Source organism: Indicator indicator, chromosome 2, assembly GCF_027791375.1.
Source record: "Indicator indicator isolate 239-I01 chromosome 2, UM_Iind_1.1, whole genome shotgun sequence".
NCBI lineage: Eukaryota > Metazoa > Chordata > Aves > Piciformes > Indicatoridae > Indicator > Indicator indicator.
This window is the reverse complement of record NC_072011.1, coordinates 5,435,292-5,458,125: the sequence shown is the minus strand read 5'-3', so window position 1 is coordinate 5,458,125 and position 22,834 is coordinate 5,435,292. Positions and strand designations below refer to the sequence as shown.

At 38.3% G+C, this 22,834-nt stretch overlaps 1 protein-coding gene across 1 annotated transcript in view; it reads right to left on the bottom strand.

Moving 5' to 3' along the window:
* The window catches only part of DOP1A (DOP1 leucine zipper like protein A), a 62,393-nt gene extending 49,834 nt beyond the window's left edge, over nucleotides 1-12,559 (bottom strand). The window contains exons 1-6 of the mRNA XM_054393203.1: nucleotides 12,422-12,559; nucleotides 10,399-10,580; nucleotides 6,719-6,889; nucleotides 5,039-5,228; nucleotides 4,373-4,471; nucleotides 2,426-2,525 (exon numbers count right to left, since the gene is read on the bottom strand). Coding sequence (XP_054249178.1) covers nucleotides 2,426-2,525; nucleotides 4,373-4,471; nucleotides 5,039-5,228; nucleotides 6,719-6,889; nucleotides 10,399-10,580; nucleotides 12,422-12,559 — 880 coding nt within the window. The remainder of the gene's footprint in view (nucleotides 1-2,425; nucleotides 2,526-4,372; nucleotides 4,472-5,038; nucleotides 5,229-6,718; nucleotides 6,890-10,398; nucleotides 10,581-12,421) is intronic.
* Nucleotides 12,560-22,834: the final 10,275 nt, after the last annotated feature.

Sequence of the window (22,834 nt, the reverse complement as noted above, 5' to 3'; positions counted from 1 at the left end):
TGATCATTTAAACACACTGGCATGACTAAGGCACTCAGAGTATCAGTTATATTATACAAAATCATGTAATTTGGAGTAAGAAAATTCAGATATGCTTTCATTTTAGAAGTTTATCTTTTCTTTTTCCAAGGAATTTTTTTAATCCGCCAAAGAAATCCCCCCCCCAAAAAAAAACCCACGCCCCAAAATCACCACAAAAATAGCAAATCAATAAGTCAGTCAGGATATCACCCTGTTCCACAGAAGTGCTTTCCACAGTTTTTGTCCTGCTGTGACAAAAATAGAAGGAAAACCCAAGAAGATGCATGCCCTTGAGCAGCAACTTAAAACCACCACTGTTAACAATGGTCAAGCTAGCCTGGACTTAAAAAGATGTCATGTGGGGTTTTTTTTATGCTTAGAGAATGTTAGTAGATCACTCCTAGATATAAAAGAATAGGGAAGAATAGCTAACACCAGAATTAAGTAATGTCACACAGGACAGACTGTCAGACTTCAGAGAATCTCCTAACATAACTGACCCCCTAGCCATTAATTGACAGATGCTGTCTATTAATCCCTCCCTCTCCCTCTCCCTCATAAAAGGGAAGTGAAAGGGCATAATATTTTATATTAGGAGTAGAATGTCATAATAATATGAAAGCAGTACAGTGTCAAAAGAAAAACAAGCAAAACAACACTATATTGCCAAAAGTCTGTCCAAATATAGAGCAAATGGAAGCAGTAGTTGTTCAGTGAACAGGAGAGGAAGAGTCCCTGTAAAATTCTCTTCCAAAGCTCTATTATCTTTCAGTAGAGCCTATGCTCATGATACAGCTGGAGGAGAACGTTCTACAACTAAATAATCACAATGACATTTTTAACACATGAAACATGTTTTTCAGTGGCAGCAAAAAGACATATCTAATCCACCAAATTTAGAGGAAACATTAGTGCACTGCTTAAACTGGAAATTCTTTCCTTAAATTGGAAAATGTAGGTATGGAGCATTCTGATGTATTGCACTCTCTTTCTTTAAAAGATGAGTAATTTGCAGTCAGTGTCCTGAGAAATGATTGACTAAAGAGGCTGGAATTTTTTTTCATATTTATCTTCTAAACCCCTGCATCTTTCTACCGGATCAAAACCAATCCCCTCATGCAAATACTGTTGCTGACTTCATCCTTCCCTTGTAACTTCATTTCTTTTGCATGTCATAGAATAATAGAATTCTTTAGGTTGAAAACCACCTACAAGATCCTCAAATCCAAGAGTTAACCCACCACTAAATCACATTCCTCAGCACCATATCTATGCTTCTTTTAAATACCTCCAGAGATGATGACTCCACTATTTCCCTGGACAACCTTTTCCAAGGCTTGACAACTCTTTCCACGAAGAAACTGTTCCCTTAACGACTTGCTTCCTTATTCCCTCATCACCTGCCTCTGATGTCTTTACTATCAGCTGGGAAAGATGCAAGACCTGCTGGGAAGGGTTCTGAGTAACCTGGAAGCATGTATTTGCTTGCTGCTGAGCTGAGAAGTCAAACAAAAGAGGTAACAGCAGACCATAAAACAGCCTTCCACTTGTGTAGAGAAATCACTTTGTCCCTCCATTCAGCCTCCAGTTTCTGTGACATTCTTAGGAATTCCCATGTCAGAGATTCTGACTTTGCTGAAAGTGGCTTTAAAGGGTAACAGGACACTTTCACCTAACCACAAGCCTCATTTCCTTAAAATACAAAGGCTGAGTAAGAGTGTTTTCTAAAATTTTCTAGTTCCTAGCTTTCCAAATATTCCTTAAACAGAGTCTTCTAAATAGCAGCTATTCTCTGCTACCCTCTTCTGAGTACATACTGGCTTCATATAGAGGATTAAATATGTATTGCACTGATATTCTGCCATTTGGTAGAAGTCAAATGTCATTGAGTTTTACCCAAGAAAGGCATTGAAATAATGTTCTAGGTGCATGGAGAATATAAGTTATTAGTCATTTGTTAATTCAGCTATGCAAATATCTAATGAAAAGTGTGTACACTGATTGAGGCTTGAGTGTAATATCAACATTTTTCAGTGTGCTTTTACTGTTCCCTTCTATGCTGTAGTGTCTCAGCTGCCATTTACACTTTCTAACACCTGTTCTCTATTTTTCCCTTTTTAGGTTTTGAGGAATACACAATTTGCCTTTCAGTATCTATTTATACAGGCCCTGTGCATGAGGCTCTCCCCCTGATGTGCTCATAACTGCTGCCACAGGAAAACATAACAACAACTCCAGCACGACATTCTTCATCTTCTATATCCAGAGACAGACCGTGCCTTTCTTCTTTGTGATACAAATTCATTTTTCAAAGAATCTTTCACCACAGCATAGCAAAATATGCTAAGGAACATCAAATCCTTCCTCCGCTTCTCCTGAACAATGGAATTAAATATAAACCTACCTAGAAGCCATGCATAAAGCCTTCGGTTGAGTGACATATCCCTGCGGAGGACTACGTGAAGGGCTGCTGACAAAATTCTGATCATGTCTGGACGTGTTGCCTGAAGAGTTTAGAAACATCATTAAATTTAAACATTAAATTTAACCAGGAAAAAAGTAACACTTTTTTCTATGCTAGCAGCTTATTGTGCACTAAAACATAGCTCATTTCATGTTCTGATGTTTCCAGTTTCAAAAGAGCACAAGAAAACCTGATCTTGCCCTCAGGAAATTGAGGTATGACTATTATTTGGAACAGACACTTTGTAATAACGTGCCCCCTGTTAACAGCAAAAAATAATTAACTTAATTTTGTTACATTTCATTTTGTTTATTAATCAAAAGCCCTGGAAGCAAATTCAACTAAAAGCCAGAAGAAAAAGAAAAAAAAGGGAAAAAGAGGAAACCAGAAAAAGAAAAAAGGAGAAAAAAGGGGGAAACCAAGAAAAGAAAAAAGGAGAGAAAAGGGGAAACCAGAAAAAGAAAAAAGGGGGAAAAGGGGGAAAGCAGAAAAAGAAAAAAGGGGGAAAAAAGGGGAAACCAGGAAAAGGAAACTGAGAAAAAAAAAAGAAAGAAGAAAAAGAAAAAAATCACTGGATAAATACCTTTCAATCTTTTAACACACTGACTTTAAATATTAGTGTCTTAATATTAACAACTTAATATTTTAACTTTAAATATTAGTATCTCAATATTTAATAAAACAAGGCTGTATTGAAAATTTCACCATTCCAGTACTTCAACCAGAGATACTCTAAAGATTACTATAGTAGCTGTTCAATGTGAACAAACCACTCCTACAAGCAACAACTCAGTTCTTTTTACAGGAAAGTTTATAACAAGGTGAGAATCAACCTTGTGTAAGTTTTCCTCCAGAAGCAAAATAAATCAAGGATCATTTAAAACCAGAAAGTGACAAACAACAATTGCAGTCTGAAAACAATTACCTAGAAGTTGTAAGGTCTATTCCCCACTACTGCCAGGGCTAACTGCTCATCCAAAGCCAATAAACATTTCCAATTCCCTAATGTTCTAAATCAGCAGTGAAGAGGATTAACTTTTGATGCTTTGGAATGCTGAGAATTGGTAACTTGCACATGAACAGATAATTTGCTTTCTCATCAAATTCAAAGTAATTAAAAGCTTCTGCATGGACTAAACGTTGTAGTTAACTTAATCATAGCATGGTCTGGTTTGGAAGGGATCTCCAATGGTCATTTAGTCCAACGCCCTCTGCAGTCAGCAGGGGCATCCTCAGCTAGATCAGGTTGCCCAGAGCCCTGTTGAGCCTCACCTTGAATATCTCCAGGGATAGGACCCTAACCACCTCCCTAGGCAACCTGTTCCAGTATTCTGCCACCCTCATGGTAAAGAACTTGTTCCTAACATCCACTCTAAATCTGCCCTTCTCTAATTTGAAGCTATTGCCCCTTGTCCCATCACTGCAGGCCTTTGTAAACAGTCTTTCTCCATCCTTCTTGTACGCCTCCTTCAGCTACTGGAAGGTTGCTATTAGGTCTCTCCAGAGCCTTCTCTTCTCCAGCCTGAACACCCCCAGCTCCCTCAGCAGGGTGCTCCAACCCCCTGATCATTTCCATGGCCCTCCTCTGGACCCACTCCATCAGCTCCATGTCCCTCCTATACTGAGGGCTCCAGAGCTGTACACAGTACTCCAGGTCTTTATATGCAAACCCATATAAAGGTCAACTTCAAAGTTAAGATATCAAGTTAAAAAGCAGAAGGCAGAGATGACAACATAAGAGTAGCCAAACATATCAGAAACTCTTACATAGGAGTTCTGTTCAAGCTTGGAGAAAAATGGTTAATGAAGACCAACTAAACACTGCTACTGACTGAAGTGGAGAATACTGAGGAGTTTGCTAGTCCACCTCTCATGTTAATAACCTACCTGGCTCATGTGGAAAGGAAAACAAAAAAGGATAAGGTCCAACGTGCTCCTCTGTACTAAAACACTGGTATCTTGCACTGATGTGCTTACTGCTTCCACCTGAAGTAATGGCAGACCCCCCCAAAATAATTAATTACTGGAATATTTTAAGAAGGTAGATATAAGATAACACACAGAAAACAACAACAGTTGTTTATAAATAGTGATATGTACAAAATTACAATTATTTTAAATTTTTTAATAATGAAACAAAACAGGAGGAAGTTTTATCAATGAGGAAACAGAATCAACATCAATTCCCTCAACTATACAAACATTAAGCTCTTGGGTTTTTATATTATGAACAAATATCTTAAGTTTAAAAGACAAAATAATACTCTATATAATATTTTTCAAAAGAAATACAACAAAAGTCAGCCACTTTTAACTTGAAGCATGCCATGAATGGAACCTAAAGCGGTTCTGAAACATGAAGTCAGCTTTGTAATGTAAAAGTAACTTTTATCATGCATAAAACTTAACCTTAACTGGTGCTAGAATAGATCAATGTGCATTTTTATCTCTTCAAAGGCTACATTCAAAGATAGAGAAGACATCTAAAGCCCCAGGAAGCATATTGTTATATAAAGCAACATCAATGTCTGCATTGTTCCAAGAAAACATTACCATTAATTCAATGTCACTGCCAATTATGTAGAGTTGGTCCTCCATTGAAAGCTTCCTGTTTAGGTGGGAGAGGACATAGGTGATGCCAGGCAAGCGAACCGCAGGGCTGGTGAGGAGGCTACCCCAGAGCGCACTGTAGAATGCTGACTGATCCACGGCTGAGGCAACCTTCTCCAGCAGTGTGTTTGTTCTGCAGTAAAATCAAGTCAGCATTAGGGCTTCTATCACAGCCTTCACTCAGCCCCCAGTTTTACTAAATATAAGAATAAATTGTTACAGAAAGGTCAACACTTTCTTTGGAGAGACCAAGTGAAGCCTCAGTTACACATTGAACCTTATAATGAAGCCTGAACATAGCAATCCAACTAGGAAGCTTGCGGGCCACCCTGGCTTGCAAAATGCTTCTCCTTATGCACTTCTTATGTTCAAAGAGCCAAGTAACTTCTGCATTTGCTACTTAAAGCCAAGTGTTACTACAGACATAAGTTTCAGAGACAGCACGAAACCACAGCGACTAAAGAATCAAGCAAATAGAATTGCTCAGTGCAAGGAATAAGAGGGCAAAACCCTGCAAATAAAATATGACAATTCTTTGAGCACAAGCAACCCCTTCCCCTGTCTTCATTTCCCTCTGCTCATATGGCAGCACCTCTATACCCCATAGCAAGCTGAGTTCCCTGTTGTAGTGATGCCAGCTACGCTGTATGTATCCACCTATGCAGAAAAAGACAAACGTTAAACTGCTCTTCACATACATGTCATGAAAATTCCAGCTTAAGTTGGAAATATCAAGAATATGTAAGCAAGTGAACAATTCCAAGAACTCAAAGCCTCAGAGTGTAAGCTCATTCTTTAAATATGTTAAGATTCTAGCTCTGCACCGCAAACTCTGCAGTCAAGATAACACAACTGGGGCTTAGACTCACTGATGAGAAGAGCTATTAAGTCCCAGTCCAGAAATAAGGCAATAACCCATCAAGATAGCTGGATTATTGTTGTTTCTTACATAGATGACTTAAATACAAATTAGGTATTGTAATGAGTACATCGTAATGATGGAAGATTTGTTGGTTATCTTAAATTAAGTTAGGTATTTTAGACCAAGAGTAAAATGACAGTAGTAATTAGTGGAAATCCATGGAAAAGAAAAAAGCAGTATGCTCCTAACACCTTTCTCAATCCAAACCAAGAATCATAGAACCATTAAAGGTTGGGAAAATCCTTTAAGATCATCAAGTCAAGGTCTTTCAAAGACCTGCAGGGACGGTGACTCCACCACTTCTCTAGGCAGCCTGTGTCAATGTTTTATAACCCTTTTGGTGAAGAAACTTTTCTTAATATCCAATATAAACCTTCCCTGGTGCAACTTAAGGCCATTTTCTTTTGTCCTATGACTTGTAACTTTGCAGAAGAGAGTGACATATAACACTAGGTGTACTTCCTGTCAATCCCTTTTAGATAACAGGAACAACAGTTCATTTACCATAATTCATGTTAAGAGTCTTTTACTATATTACCCAATTGCAATTAATATGGCTGGATGAAACTAAATTCCACCTATCTTAAGGAAAAATAAATAAATTAAAAATCCACATACAAGTATTTAAAGCAAAGTTGCAGGAAAAAAAACCAACCCCAAGCCTAAATCAAACATCACCTTATTAACACACCTATCCTTACCTCTCATAATACTCTGACCCCTCCTCTAACCCAGGCAGAATCCCAGTTAGCAGTCCTTGCAGTCCTGGCTTCAGTGTTTTCCCTAATGGGAGGTAATAAATCTCATACAGACTCAATAACGTTGGCTTGACAGACATCGCAGCATTGGCAAGGAGTGGGAATAGTCCAGAACTGTGAAAAATAAAATTTATCTTTGTTTAGCAAGCTTCTCATGATACAATTTCACTTATGTCTTAAGACTGTTACAGGAATGTCTGGTGTAGTTACAAGTATCAGGATTTTGCACAGGCATAGACCCCCCCCACAATCTGGCAGCCTTCCAGACTGACAGATTGGTATGGCAGATTAAAACTATGAGTATTGGGATAGCAAGTGCTGAAGGCCCAGAGATGAGTGTCTTCCACTGTCTTAGTTTAGTTCAGAGTGGACAGAAAATATATTTTACCCCTCCCAAAAGGAGTAAAACAAAAATCCTCCACACAGAACCGGAAATTTAAATGGATACACTATGTACAAATATTTACACCATTTTGCATGAATGCGAAACACTCAGATTCACATTTCAGCTTACAACCAGTTCATTGAGCCAAAAACCTTCTAACAATCCAGGCTTCAATGCCCTCCCAGGCCTCCCACCATTCCTCCTTCCCCCATTCCCACCTAGGCCAAATGGCTCTGCTACAAAAGTATCTCTGCCAAAACCGCACCAGGCAGCAAACCTCCTCCACACTGCAAGAGATAAGGAACCGGTGCTTGGAAGGGAGAAAAGCAGAATGAAGGCCAGAAGAAGGGACGAATTCTCTCTCTGCACTCAGCTTATGTAGCAGATACAGGGCTTATGGGATGAAGTAACATAGATTACAATTTCCTGTGTCTAACTAGTCCTTTAGAAGACTGTCAGCTCCCTGGTTCTTAAAGGTGTCTAACTATTAACCCACAACATCCACCAAGAAAATAAATGTAATAAAGCTGAAGCATCTCTGCAAGACAAAACAAGTTCATTTTGCCCATGCTAAACTACATCACAATGGAAAATGTATTTACAAACACACTGTCCTTGCACTTGCTTAAAAAAAAAAAAGAAGATAAGAATATCTGAGGAAAGTTATAGAAATACCTTTCTGTAAGAAAACAAGAATAATGATGGTTTACTTCACCAAGTAACCTAAAGCTAAATTTATAGATGCTTATACTGTTAAGTAGAAATACAGTATAGATTTATTTCAGAATTTCAGTCTGAAAACAGATTCTTTAACAATAAACCCAATGTTCACAAAGGATTAAAAACACTGGAAGTATTTTTGGGTTTCCTGGGAATCTAACCGTATGTAGAAGTGGGTAGATTCAGATTGGATGATAGGAAGAAGTTCCTTCACCATGAGGGTGGTGAGATGCTGGAACAGGTTGCCCAGGGAGGTGGTAGAAGCCTCACCCCTGGAGGTTTTTAAGGCCAGGCTGGATGTGGCTCTGAGCAACCTGATCTACTGTGAGGTGTCCCTGCCCATGGCAGGGGGCTTGGAACTGGATGATCCTTGAGGTCCCTTCGAACCCTGACAATTCTATGATTCTATGATTCATGAAAGTTACAGATGTGATAGACAGAGAAGTTACCTACACACTGAAATAATTTTTGCTATTCCTACTAAACATCACAAATTATTATGAACAGTACCAATAATCAAAAGCATTTTCAATTTTCAAAATCACTGAGGACTCAGGGCAGAAGACCCCTGACACATAAATAAGACAATAACAGTAGAAAAAGGTAAATTTGAGAAAAGGGTCTTAAAACACACAGCTACAAATCTACTACTCAATTAAAAAAAAAAAAAACAAACAAAAACTTTGTGGAAACAATGTTAGTCTTGTTAAAGGTAAAAAAGAAATCTCTTTTCAAGTAGAAAAACATTAGTAAAAATTCTTTTTGCCTTTATCTAGAAGAACTACTGTTTTGCCATTGTCAATTGGTTTTCCTTTCCTGCAGAAAATGTGTTTTTGTTCTATAACCAGCACGCTACCACACAGTCTTTCTTTGTAAGGCTGCTACTCATCCTTCAAGATTCGATGTTCAGACACTGTCATTCTGTTTTCATGAAAGATACTGGAATCTTTGATAATGCCTTCATGTGAATGTCACTCTTCTCCCAAGCACAAGTAACAATGGCTTTTAGTTACATTACACAAGGTCGCATTTTCCACTACCCTACAAGTTATTGTTAACAAGATATTGCAGTGACTGAACCGCTGCACAAGCAAAAAACAGAGAGCTATGAGTTCACAGGATCTTGTGGAGACATGGAACTGAGCTGCTCCCCTCCTCCACTAACTATTTATGAACATTTTGAAAATGCAAGACAGAACAGCTGACGTTAAGACAAACAAATTACTTCTATGCATTAATACACAACTTTCCTACCTAAACAGAATTATATTTTGTTCCACTATTTCTGAAACAGATGAAATTTTAATCTCCAGGGCCAGCTCAAGATTAAGAACCGTGTGTGATTGTGTGTATAAACACAGCACACATCCCTCTATGCATTATATAACAAATAGCTCCATGGCTTGCTCAACTCACCCAACCAAAAACCTATTGGAGGCTTAGGAATCAGTATATTTTCACTACACTTTCTTTTCAAGGTTATCCTTTCTTTTCATTATCAGCAGTTCTACAGACTGAAAATGAAAAAAACATAAGACTATACTTGCCCTCCCATTCTAGCAAAACAGACATGTCTTTCTGTTCCGTAGATTTGACTCCTTAGAAACCTTCTTGTAATGAACTATACTTAAATTCTTTCCCAGCATTACTTAAATTACAATAGAAAAAATTAAATGTGGATATATTGAAAGAAGCGTTAGCACTTCAATTACTGTTTGTACTGTACATGTATGCACAAAAGTTTATTTCAGTTAAGAAATAATACGTTCCAGGTTTTCTAGCATCAAAGTTGGTTCCTAAAAAAGGTTTAGTGATTTGTTTATATTCAGATACACAATATTCAGGAGAAGAGTATGTCTACACTAGCACCACAGGGCAAAGGACATCTTATCCAACCCCCCTGCAGTAAGTAAGGATGCCTCCAACTAGATCAGGTTGCCCCGGGCCACATTGAGTCTGAGCTTAAATGTCTCCAGGGGTGGGGCCTCAACACATCCCTGGACAACCTGTTCCAATATTTTACCACTCTCATTCTCAACTTCTTCCTTATGTCCAGCCTAAATTGATCCTGCTCTAATTTAAAACCATTGCCCCATGCCCTGTTGCTAAAAGCCCTTCTGATGAGTCCTTCCCCAGCCTTCCTGCAGGGCCCCTTGAGATACTGAAATGTAGTTATAAGATCTCCCTGGAGCCTTCCCTTCTCCAGGCTGAACAGCCCCAATTCTTTAAGCCTGTGTTCAAAGGACAGATGCTCCAGGCCTCGGGATCATCTTTGGGGCCCTCCTCTGGACACGTTCCATCAGGTCCATGTCTCCTGTACTGGGGGGCTCAAGAGCACTCCAGGTGAGGTCTCACCAGAGCAGAGGAGCAGTAACAGAAGGAAAAGAAATCAACTGATCCTTGCTACGTAACAAAGCAACGGCATTAATATAAATTGCAGAAAACAAACAAACAAACAAACAAAAAAATCTCAACTGTGCTTGAATTATTTACTGTTTTATGGTTTGGGCTACCGTACCTGTAGAGGAAAAGATCTTTGGCCAAGCGTTTGGGTCCAATGATTTTGAAAATGATCTCATACGTCTCAAGTGCCTTGCGATGAACCCCTCCCGGCAGAGCTGGGTGAAGGCATTGCGCTAAGCGCTTGCCTATAGTCAGCTTCTTCGGCACCACCTGGTACTTCGCGTTGTTCTGTAGCACCTGGCAAAGCAACACGTGTGGAAAAACAGCGCAAGGCGAGTCAAACACCCAGTCCACATTTTATTAGGCAGTTCCTGAATGTGCTCAGTAAGTCACAACACATACCCAGGCTACAACACAACAGAAAAACACCACTTCTAAGATGTGTTGTGGAGCTGCTCCTCTCTAATGCCTTTCACTTGCACACTTGCTACAGATGGAATTACCAAGGCATTTACAACTTGTGGCCTTTTAGGCTGGATGCCCCCAAAAAAGAAGCCACAGAGTTGAGACCTCCAGTGTCTAGAGTGTCCAGCCCAGGGGGTGGACACAGGCAATAGTGTATATCTAATCCTGCACTGTTATAAATCTGGCTGCAAAGTTATTGTCTCTGTCTTTCTTCCCTCTGTTCCTGTGGGAGAGAGATGCTCTCTTATCTGGTAATGATGGGGGAGTATCCCAGGCCTCTTTGGCCTGAGTAACTTTTTTTTAAACTGTGCAATCTTGGTCTGTTTGAGCCTAATGCCAGGGTAAAAAGGTGGAGGCAATTTAGGCCTGGTCAGCCTGAACCCAGCTTAGCAATGCGGGATGGGGGGAGGGAGGCATGGGGGTAAGAAAGAGCCTTGGGATTTTTGGTGAACCCCAGGCGGGGAGAAAAGGAGCGTTGGGGTTTTGATCTGGTAGAGAAACTTGTGTGTTAAGCTGTTAAGATTAGACTAGGGATTTCATTGAACTCTATATACTTCACTATGTTCACCACTATGCTTTGTAGTTTTTGTAGCCTATGAATTGCTTTTCCATTTAAACTTTCCATGACTATCCAATCCATTTGTGTGAATATTATTCTTTTGCCCCTTTTAGAGCAACAGAGCAATCTGTCCCACTCTAAACTAGGACACAACTTCACTTCCATACTTGCAGCTTGTCTGTATCATTATACACCCTTTTGAGGGCAAAACCTGCTATCTCTGTTTGCTTCAATTGATTGCCAGTAGCTCAAAAAGGATTCTCAAACTGTGGGTAGTGAGGTAACTCTAAGGAGCTGTTACAGGAAGAGACAACATACACTGCCTACAACTATGTAATTGCTTCAGGACTGGAACACAGAGTTGCATTTACAGTTTTAGATAGCCTTTACTTTGTATACAATGTGCAGCAAGAACTGTCACAATCAAATAAATGAAAGAAATGGGAGTTTATACAAAGAAATGATAACCATCCCCACTGTTACTGTCAATCCTGATTTTCCACAAAGTGTAAGAGGCTGAAAGTAAACACTTCAGGTCTGTAATTTTCTATGCTAAATTCTGCAAAGCTTCACACTGGCAAAATGTGTGTGTGTGTGAAGGGAGTTCTATGACCCTGACTGGAGATCCCCAGAAATATATAGGATTGATTAAAACAAAATTTTTCTGGGTATCAGGATCTCTATTCACTTGTAAACTGCTATTAAAGATCACAATGATATAACACATTCAGTTTCTTAACTGTTAAATCAGAATGATAAGATTCTTTATTCAATGAATGATTCATTAAAAATATTGCTGGCGTGCTGGCTACTATTTTCCACACTGTTTCAATAATATTGAATGACATTAGCAGTAAAAGTTAGTAATAAAAATGTTGCATTTATTTCCACTAGAAATGTAAATAACTTTTCCCTTTACTTATGATTACAAAGGGCTCAGCTGTAAGGCTTAGGCATTCAATCTGTTTGCTCCTTGCACACACCCAACACTCGGTTCAGACTGTTAAAACATTTGCAAGAACATTAAACTGCTAGAACCTTGCAGTTCTGCATTATTACACCACTACTCTTTGTCAGTTCCTGAACCTTTTCCAAGAGCACTTGTCAGACATACCTTGTTTAGCTTTCCCAGTGCTGATATCAAATCTGCCCATTCACTGGAATATTCAAAGTTCTTCAGTGCTTTGTCAACAGCTGCTACATAGTTTCTGTACTTGGAATCAGTCAGTAACTCCAGCTCCTCAGTGTTCATCCTCCCACAGTGTCCCCACTAGAGACTGGCTTGCAATTCATGTACAGGCATTACCTGTCCCAAAATAAAACCCAAAACTTCATGTTTCCAGAGACATATTATTAAAACAATTTTATATACAGAGCACTACATGTTCCTCAAGTGCATTGCAAAATATCAATCTGAAATCAGTTTACAGCAAATCTTAAGCAAAAGCTAACATATTGCACATATTTAACATATGTCCAAAAGAATAATTTGCAATCAAGTCTTGTTTAAAAAAAAAGCAATAAAAACGGGTAAAAAAAAAAAAACTATAAACAAAAAATTTCCACAAAAAAAGAAGAAAATCCTAGAGAAATAATGTGTTGCCCCTCCCCCAAAGCACTGTTTATTCTAAACAATGCAACAAAGGGGGTTTTGTTTGCCTTTTTCCCCTCTTCTGGGTCCATCATGAGGAAAAACTCACCTTTCTGCAAAGGTGAATTCTGAAGGTGTTCCAAAAACCACCCACAAAGGTGTTCTAAAAAGAGAAGACACCAATCTTTCTGAATCACTTCCAGGCAGAAGACATACACGAGTCACACACTACTCAAGAGCAGCTTCATGCATCAACACTTCCTCTTACAAGACCTCATATTCTAATTCAGCCACGCAGCTCCACTTTGTTTTTATACTCCTATTATCCATGCACAACAGAAGTATGTTTGCCAGTGGTCTGTAATCAGAGGCTTACACAATTTGCTCTATGTATTCTCATCACATGGTAGTCTACGCCAAGTAATTAAGATATTCTAGCTCCAGACACACCACTTCATACTTTTATAGGCCATACCACTAATTAGTTCATTAAATTCAATCACTATTAGAAAGAAATACGTTTTCAAAGCTACAGTAACCCAAAGCAGTTGCAACTCTGTGAAAAAGGCAGCTTTTGTTCCCTTTTGAATGGGGGTGTTTCAGGACTTCTCTCTGGTACTCAGCTTCAGAAGAGATTTCACATTCAGCAGATGTTGCTCTCTTCAGTCTTGATTAAAGGAAAATGAGAAATTGTGTGCAGAAACACAAGCTGAAGCATGGTAGACAAAACCAAACCACCAAAATCCAACAACAAAAAAATCAGCCCCAAAAACCAACCAACCAACCAAAGAAAACAAACCAAACCACAACAACAAAACCCAACCAACCAAAACAACCCCAAACCCAACCCACAACAACAACAAAAACCCAACAAAACCAAATCACGGAATATGCATACAGAGTCTGTATTCATCAGACTGTCTACCAAGTATGGTAAGTAGTGATGCTGAAAACTGTGGCTCCAGTGAGCCCTTCCAAAATGACTGGAGAATATGCTTTGCTGGCCACTACCTCCCTGCAATATGACAAAATAGCTGAAATAAAAAATGCCTCAATTCTGCTAAGGAACAAGTTTGTGTTCTCAGACCAGTCAGAAAAGACTAACAATTCAACTTGGACTAATTCATGCAACAAACACACTGCAGCTGTACAAGCTGCATCGAAAATATGAACAGTTTTTTGCCTTTTACCACACAAGATCAATTTTAAATGTTTTATATGGACACATTAAAATATTTGATTTGTACTACATCCATCCCTCCTTTCAAATAGTGTTCTCCCCCAAATGGCTATAAAGCTGCTGTTTAATAACACTGTCAACAGTTCTCTTGGGGAACTAGCACTGACTGAACAAAAAACCAAGGACTGGTCACTCTGCTATCTGAAGGCCAACTCCTTGCCATGTTCCTGACACAACCCCAAAACCTACAAACTACATCACTACTACTACTTTTGCCTTTTTTAGCACTGTCACAATTGTAACCACGTCAAGTTTATCACAACATACCCTGGGAGAATTTTCCTCATTCCTTTTTAATTTCTTAGCAAGTGTGTCTGAAGCTAAATTGATGAGAACCCACCTTCAATCCCTCCAAACCCCATTTTTAGTACTGGAAGAACATTAAAAAAGTGTTGCTTTAGCCAGAGACAGTACATTGCCACTCTAGGTCACAGAGAGGGACTTTTGAGAAGCCTTTCACCCCTAATCTTTCATGCACGGACATGTTTATGGTGCCAGACAAGCCTTGTATCCTTATTACTCTCTTTCTCCTCACATTACTCATCTCGTGGTTTCTTAGCAATATAAGGAAAGTGGCAAGAAAGAAGAAAAACAAGAAAGGGACAGACAAAATGAAGGAAAATAGCTGGGAAGGGAGGAGTGAATAAAAAGGTCAAGAATTACAAAACTTTTGGAGTCTTGTTTCTGATGGAAGTCTAATAATGACAGATTGTCTCTACGGCAGAACAAAATACAAACCATTACTTAAAAAAACATATTCTGGGTGCCAAATTGATAGATTTCAAGATACCCTGCTGATATAAAGCACTTAGATCTCACTTTTTCTTTTTTTTTAAAAAGACAAATATTTCACATGGTTTCATTTTATAATAACTATCTTTCTTTGGATTAAGTCCAGAAAAAAAATCATGCTTTGAAAAAAAGCTAGAGAACGCCAACAGATTTCTCCAAGTGACAGTTGCACAAGTGCCAACATCTGACCTCCAAAAGTAAAACGAAGTATTAACACTAAAAGGGTCATAATACAAAGCCAGCAGAATTCTCATTTTTCCAAGCACAAAAGATAGAGAAAGAACTAGACACAGTGAAAAATGCTTTCTGACTGAAGAAAGCATCAGCATTCTTTTTTTCAATCTAGCTAAAGCCACTCATGGCTGAGTGGAAAACAGGGCTCTGCCTTCATCAAGTGCATGAAAAACCTGAAAGCTGGGAGTGGACCAATTCAAAATGATCAAAGGTTAGACAAAACCAGCAGGAACACAGGGTTAAATAGGTAGCTTTTTTTTTTAAGACTAATTGATCAGACTATTCTTTTCTTTTTAAAAACAAAAAACATCAACAACTTTGGCTGGATAACCTATGCTTTAGACAAGTCTATTACACCCTGGCTGATACTAAAGAACTTACTCTAATCATGTCATTGATTCTGATATTCATCCATAGGTTACCAGTGAATTTAATCATTATAAAGCTTCATAGTGAGAAGAAAAAAAAATAAGAAGTTTTGTATAGTTTGAGGTTACAAAGAATTTTTTGCATAGTTTTCTCCCACCACAAGGAGTCCCTATTTTAAATAATATACCTTCCAAATTGTATCTGCAGTCATGATAAACCAGGAATGCAGAGAAGATACTATGTAAATATTATGTATTATTTATTTAAACCTGGCACAAATTTTATTCTAAGATCATTGAAACTACAGGGATGTCTATTTTTTTAGTTCTCATACATAAAAATACACTTGTCTTACAAGGTTTACTTTTTGTTTAGCTTGAAGATATTCCAAAATATAGTTTTCAGTCTTTTCCTGTTTCTGTTGAGTATTGTAATACTTTCCCATTCTTTTAATCTGTAATAAAATTGCAGATTTAACCACATTTAATTTCACAGCACTGATATTTCAATACAGTGAAATGTTAAAGCTTAGAAATGTCTCTGTCTTTATCAGTATCACACTTCCGTTGTTTTATGGTTTACTACTTTGAAAAATGAGATAATCAAATTCGAGAGAGCAAAAAACATTGAAAAATATTAGTTTCTGCCACACCGTCAAACAGCCCAAAGGGTAAACAAGTTATCATGTCATTCCACAATCACCATTTAGCATGAGGGCAAACATTCCTTGGAATGTTCTTTCATTCTTTATCTTTTTTAAAGAAAACGTTGAAGAGTACCATCCATTGCTTTTGTGGGTTTTTTTCCCCTTTTGGCATACATAATGAAACGAGACAAGCCTCTCAGATTTTGAAGTTCAGCTGCTCTCATGAGTTTAGACACAGGTAATCACTGACCACACCTCTTTTTAAGAGATTACAAAACGCAAACAGGAGGTGTTTGAGCAGAAGACAATGAGGAAGAAACTACTTAAGAGATGTTAAACGTTTTCAAACTATTTCATAAAGCCATATTTAAATGATAAGTAATTGCAGATGTAGGTCTTGACGCTCAGCACTTTCCACTTCACCTTCTCATGGGGATTAAAAACCAGACACATAAGGATCACCAGAGGGCTGGAGCTCCTCTCCTATGAGGACAGACTGAGAGAGTTGGGACTGTTCAGTTTGGAAAAGAGAAGGCTCCAAGGAGACCTTATTGTGGCCTGATCTGAAGGAGGCCTACAAGAAAGCTGTTGAGGGACTTTTTAGGGTGTCAGGTAGTGATAGGACTCAGGGGAATTGAGCAAAACTATAAATAGGTAGATTCAGATTGAATGTTAGGAAGTTCTTCCCCATGAGGGTGGTGAGACACTGGAAGAGGTTGCCCAGGGAGGTGGTAGAAGACTCATCCCTAGAGGTTTTTAAGGCCAGGCTGGATGTGGTTCTGAGCAACCTGGTCTAGTGTGAGGTGTTCCTGCCCATGGCAAGGGGGTTGGAACTAGGATGATCCTTGAGGTCCCTTTCAACCCTAACAATTCTATGAGTCTATGACACTGCACAATTCTGGATGTACCTGAATGCCTGCAGAGTCTTCAAATATGATTTTGGCAGTGAAAGCAATTATCTGGGGCTGTAGATTGTTTTTTCTGGGTGTTGTGCATAGTGTGTTCATAGAGTAGCTCACAAATCGTTTTACCAGTGAGGTGGTATTGATTTCCCTCTGAGTGTGTTATAATGATACTTCTACGGCTGTGCTTTCCATAGCAAGTGCTCATCCTTCTCAACTCATGTGCCTAACAACCTTCTGTCTCACCTTAACACAACTAACCTGTTTAAAACTCTAAACAGTTTCCACTGAAGCTACAGATACTTGGTTGAAAAAAACAACAGCTTCATCAGCTTCATCAACACATAAGAGAGCCAATGGGATCCTGGGGTGCATCAAAAAAAATGCATCCAGCAGGGCCAGGGAAGTTCTTCTACCTCTCTGCTCTGCTGAGAGTAGACCTCAAATACGGGGTCCAGTTTTGGGCTCCCTAGTTCAAGAGAGACAGAGAACTGCTGGAGAGAATCCAACAGAGAGCCATGAGAATGTTTAGGCAACTTGAGCATTTCCCTTATGAAGGGAGACTGAGAGCCCTGGGGCTAATTAGTCTTGAGAAGAGAAGACTGAGAGGGGATCTCATCAATGTGTATAAATGAGGTTGTGGGTGTCAAGTGGAAGGGTCCAGGCTCTTTTGGGTGGTGCACAATAAGACAAGGAACAACAGGTTCAAATTTGTGCATAGAAGATTTCAGCTCAACATGAGGAGAAACTTCTTTCCAGTGAGGGTGACAGAGCACTGGAACAGGCTGCCCAGGGGGGTTGTGGAGTCTCCTTCTCTGGAGACTTTCAAAACCCACCTGGATGCATTCTTGTGGGGACTAAGCTAAGTGATGCTGCTTTGGCATGGGGGTTGGACTCAATGATCTCTGGAAGTCCCTTCCAACCTCTAATGTACTGTGATACATTCAATAAAAGCTGCTTTCGTCTACATCCTGTCTCAATTTAATCCAAGGTTATAAGACTTCCCAAGGACTCATAAGCTCTCCAGTATCTGTTGTATTCCAAAGCTCATCGGCAGGTTTGATTTGCTACTGTTCCATTCTTAGACTTTTAAAGCCTCACAGAATTACTTTAATTGTCTGCTTCACACCAAACAGCAATAATGAAATGTTTGCTTTCTGGTGTAGGTCACGGGGCTGATTTGCAATGGATCACAAATTTGCATACATTCATCTCACTTCAACAAATCTCAAGATTTGTCCCGCATATTCTAAGAACCTGTAATCTCTTTGGATTCCCCAGAGTTTCACCATTGAAAGAGTTAAAGGCTTCTCTAAAATTGTTTGCAGTTTCAAGCATGGCTATGGGATGTACAGTAACAGAACTAAGAGATAATTAAAAAGCAGATGAGAAAAAGAAAAAAAAAAATCATATTTCATGGTATTGAGCTACTGGTTTTTAAGATCCATGCAGTACCCACATACCAAGCTGGTAACTGCAGAAACACATTTTTATTTAAACAGCCTTAATACAAACACAGATTTGAATATATGAAAAACAGAAGCCTTGTCATTTGGTAATTTATTATGTTTTGCTTTCTCTCAGAAGCATTTAAAAGCATGAATAGGAAAATAAATACTGAAAATTCCAGGCTAGTCTCCTAAGATAAAAATAAAATGTTGGAAATACATAGATTTTTCTATCACCAAAGATAGAGACTTTGCAATTACAGCTAATTATTCCAAAATTGACTTTCTACAATCCTCTTAGTCCAGAATTTACAAAGAGGCATCTCTAATGTCTTCTGATGAAAGGATTTATTTGAGGTTGTTATTTTGAATAATTGCTATTTAGCACAGTGATGAAAGATGAAAAAAACCCCAACTCCTTATTACCCAAAGAAACAACAAAAAACCCCTGGACCAGACTGTATAATTAGCTATAATTAGCCATGATCTGATTAATATCCTGCAACAGCATACAGCACTTAATAAGATTTACTATTGCAAATAATAGCTTTAGTACACTTTTCTACTCAGTCAAAATTCACAAGTGGAAACAGCTTATTACAGTTTTCTACAGCAAAAAAACAAAAATGCACTGCTTTAAATGTTCAAATTCTTGTCCATGAGAAAATGAAAATGAATCAGCATAACAACCTGTACATTACCCATACTGGCAACTTCTAAATCAACAAAATGTGATTATCATTCAAACAAGACTCAATTGAGAGAGTATCTATGGCTACAGAGGTTAGATTAGGTACCTAACTGGATGTTCTCCCTCTTGGATTTAGAATCTACAAAACATGTTTATTATTTATTATGCTTATTATTATACACACACAAATGTCAGCAAAAAGAAACCAAGTACACTTCTTATGTTGCATAGACAGGAAGTTGCAGAAGAAAGACAACTGGAATACAATTCTAAGTCTACCACTGGGCATAGTCTGATGGAAGTACAGAAGATATATAAAAAGTTCTCCTGTAATGGTTGTTCTATGGTATTTCAAAGTCTGACTTACACCAGACATTAGGTCACAAAGAGGAACAAATAAGAAGCTTAAGAATTCATAAGGAACTAGCAACAAGCCTTCTCAGTAATTAACTTCTCCATTCACTGTTTAAGAAAACAAATTTATAATTATGAACAAACTCCAAGTGAATGTGTTTGCTTTACAGCATAACTCTTCAGAAGTAAAAAAAGTATCAAATCTATGTCTGTTTATCAGAAGGTAAAAGAAAAGTGACCAAAGATTTCTCACTTTTATTGGTAAATACAGATCTCTTTTGATTGCCTCTTAAGAAGAGTTTAGGTTAACATTTTATTTCTCCAAGTCACTTCTTATTACAGCTTTTCAATATATAATACATGGACTACAGAAGAGTTTGATATACTTGACTGGAATTTGATTTTGATTCCAGGCCCACCAAAAGAACACTACCAATTTCATTTTCTTCCAGCCCTTGCACACTGTGCCTGCAAACTACTCAGGACTTACTGTTTGTGGCAAAGTATGAGGAAAAATGCAGCCCTGATCACTATAGGGAGCTCCAAGCACTGTTGTAACAAATAAATAAAAGGTTTCCTCTGTTAAAATAATATTTGACTCAATGCCAAATATTTAATTGCAGCTAACAGTTAATTTTAAAAATCTGAATAAAGCAAACACTAAATACGTATCAGTGAATGTAAGCATTGTAGTGGCATACAACAGATGCTCAAATGACAACGTGATACTCAGTATAACAAAATTTCTAGAGTTAGGTCCTCTTGTGCTATACAAATGCTGGAATCTTACACTAAAGCTTCTGCTTTGAAAATATCTTATTTTCTTGATATCAAATCAAACATTCAGGTTTCACAGATCTGAAGTTCTCAATAAATGAAAGATGATCATTTTCATCTTCATTGTTATAACTCAGGTCAATCATTAACTTAAAATATTTTCCTCTTCCTAAAATACTATTTTCCCTTTTTTCTCCTTTCTGGCAATAAATAACTCTTGAGTTATCCATCTCCTACAATATAATTTAATCAGCATGCATTTTGTGTCTGAAAATCAACAAAACTCCAGATATCCATGTTTCCTATTTTAAATTATGTAAAATATCTAACATGTCTTATTTAAAAACAGATGGCAATTTAAGTCAGAATAACACAACACAGAGAAAAATGAGGAAATGCTTCCTTGAATTTATGGCTTTCCTTCAATGCTAATTGACAACTATTTTTCTTGTTCTCTTTTTCCCTTTGTTGATTACTGTATTTGAACAACCAATATGTCAATCTAGGTCTAGAACCTGCTCGCTATTTCCCTTATTCAATTATGCATTAGAAGGAAAGAAAAACAAACAAAAACCACACCTAGAATTCAACCTGCATTCTTTTGCCATGTTTCCCGAGAGTTTCCTCCTTAAGCTGCATTTCAGCTCAGCTCACAAAGTCACCATGTTTATACTCACTTTAAATTACAGCATCAATGCCTCTGCCAGTAAACAATTCTGATAAAATATTTTTTTTTAAATATTATCTTCATGTCAGGCTCCAGGCTGAGATCTCAACAACCCCAAATGTAGCATCTTACATTTAAGATTATTATTTTTTAATATATGGAATGTAACCTCCTGGAGCCAACCAGTCACTTTGACAATGCCAAGTCAAACGGAAAAACAAACTTAGTCAGAAACCAAGCATAACATCCTATTTAGTGTATCACCTACTGTTCCCTGGACCAAAACAAACTGTTGCCATGCTGAAAAAGGTGGGCTTGAACCCTGGGTTGATGGGGCCTTTTAGAACCATCCACAATCAAACCTGCAATACTGGTTAGCAGTTTCCCTACCTTCACAAAAAGATCCTGAGACTGCATAGTAGAAATAAAGCAATTTGGATTCTTCTGAACAGAATATGGAAGTTATTTATCTGACAAAGCTACATCCATGGTAACTACAGAAGTTTGATGGGTTGGAAAAATTAACAAAGAGAAAACAGCATGTTCTGGTATGAGCACAACTGCACCTTCCTGAGGCTGCACTGTGAGCTTTGTGCTTTTCCAGTCCTACAGTGGAACCACCCAGCTGACATACCAACCAGGCTTTAGGGCTACTGCCAATGACTGATAAGTAAATACACAGTTTCAATAGTTACTTTAAGTGTCTGAGAACAATAATAAGGGAAGCTTGCTAAAATAAATTGCAATTTATTTTCACTACTGTGTTTCAGCCGCATGCTTTCAAACGATCACTACATCCTCTCTGAGAAGAATTCCTTTTAAACCTGCTAGCTCTCCTCTTCCAATCTTTTCCAAGCACTTTCTTGCTCATATTTTACTCTCAGTCATCTAGCAGAACCATAGAATGGTTGTAAGGGACCTCCAGAGATCAAGTCCAACTCCCCTGCAAAGCAGGATCACTTAGGGCAGGTCACACAGAAACACATCCAGGTGGTTCATGAAGGTCTCCAGAGAAGGAGACTCCACAATCTCTCTGGGCAGCCTGTTCCCATGCTCCATCACCCTCACAGTAAAGAAGTTTTACTCATGTTGAATGAAACTTCCTGTGTTCTATTTTGTATCCCTTGTACTATCACAGGACACCACTGAAAAGAGACTAGTACCTTCCTATTGACATCCACCCTTCATGTATTTATAAATATTAATAAGAGATCCCTCTCAGTATTCTCTCTTCCAGACTAAACAGCCTCAGTAAATCCAGTTAATATAGTAATACAGAACCACAGAACGGTGAAGGTTTGGAAGGGGCCTTCTAGGAATCATCTAATCCACCCACTCTGCTAAAGCAGGTTGCACAAGAACATGTTCAGTTCTCAGAGGAGACTCCACAACCTCACTGAGCAGCCTGTTCCAGTGCTTTGTCACCCTCAAAGTAAAGAAAGTAAAAATACAGTTAAAATAAATAAATAAGCAAATAATAACAAAAAAAGTAACAGCAAATGTAAAAATGAAAAACAACTCAAACCAGCATGACCACAGTTTAAACACAGATTTGTGCTACACTTTGTTTTAAAGCAGAGTTTGCCAACTTCCTGATACTTTTCAGTTCAGCAAAAAAGAGCTGACAAAGGCCTGACAAGAGTCTCCTGCTCTTGCATGATGCTTGCAGGACTTTCCTCTGCTGAGAGAAACCCTGCTTCCAGGGCAATGGTGGGCCTTCACATTGTGACATTTCTTTAAATATTCCATGCACAGCTTAACACAAAATCTATCAACTTAAAAAAAAAAAGGCCAAGAAAAATAACCAAACAAACAA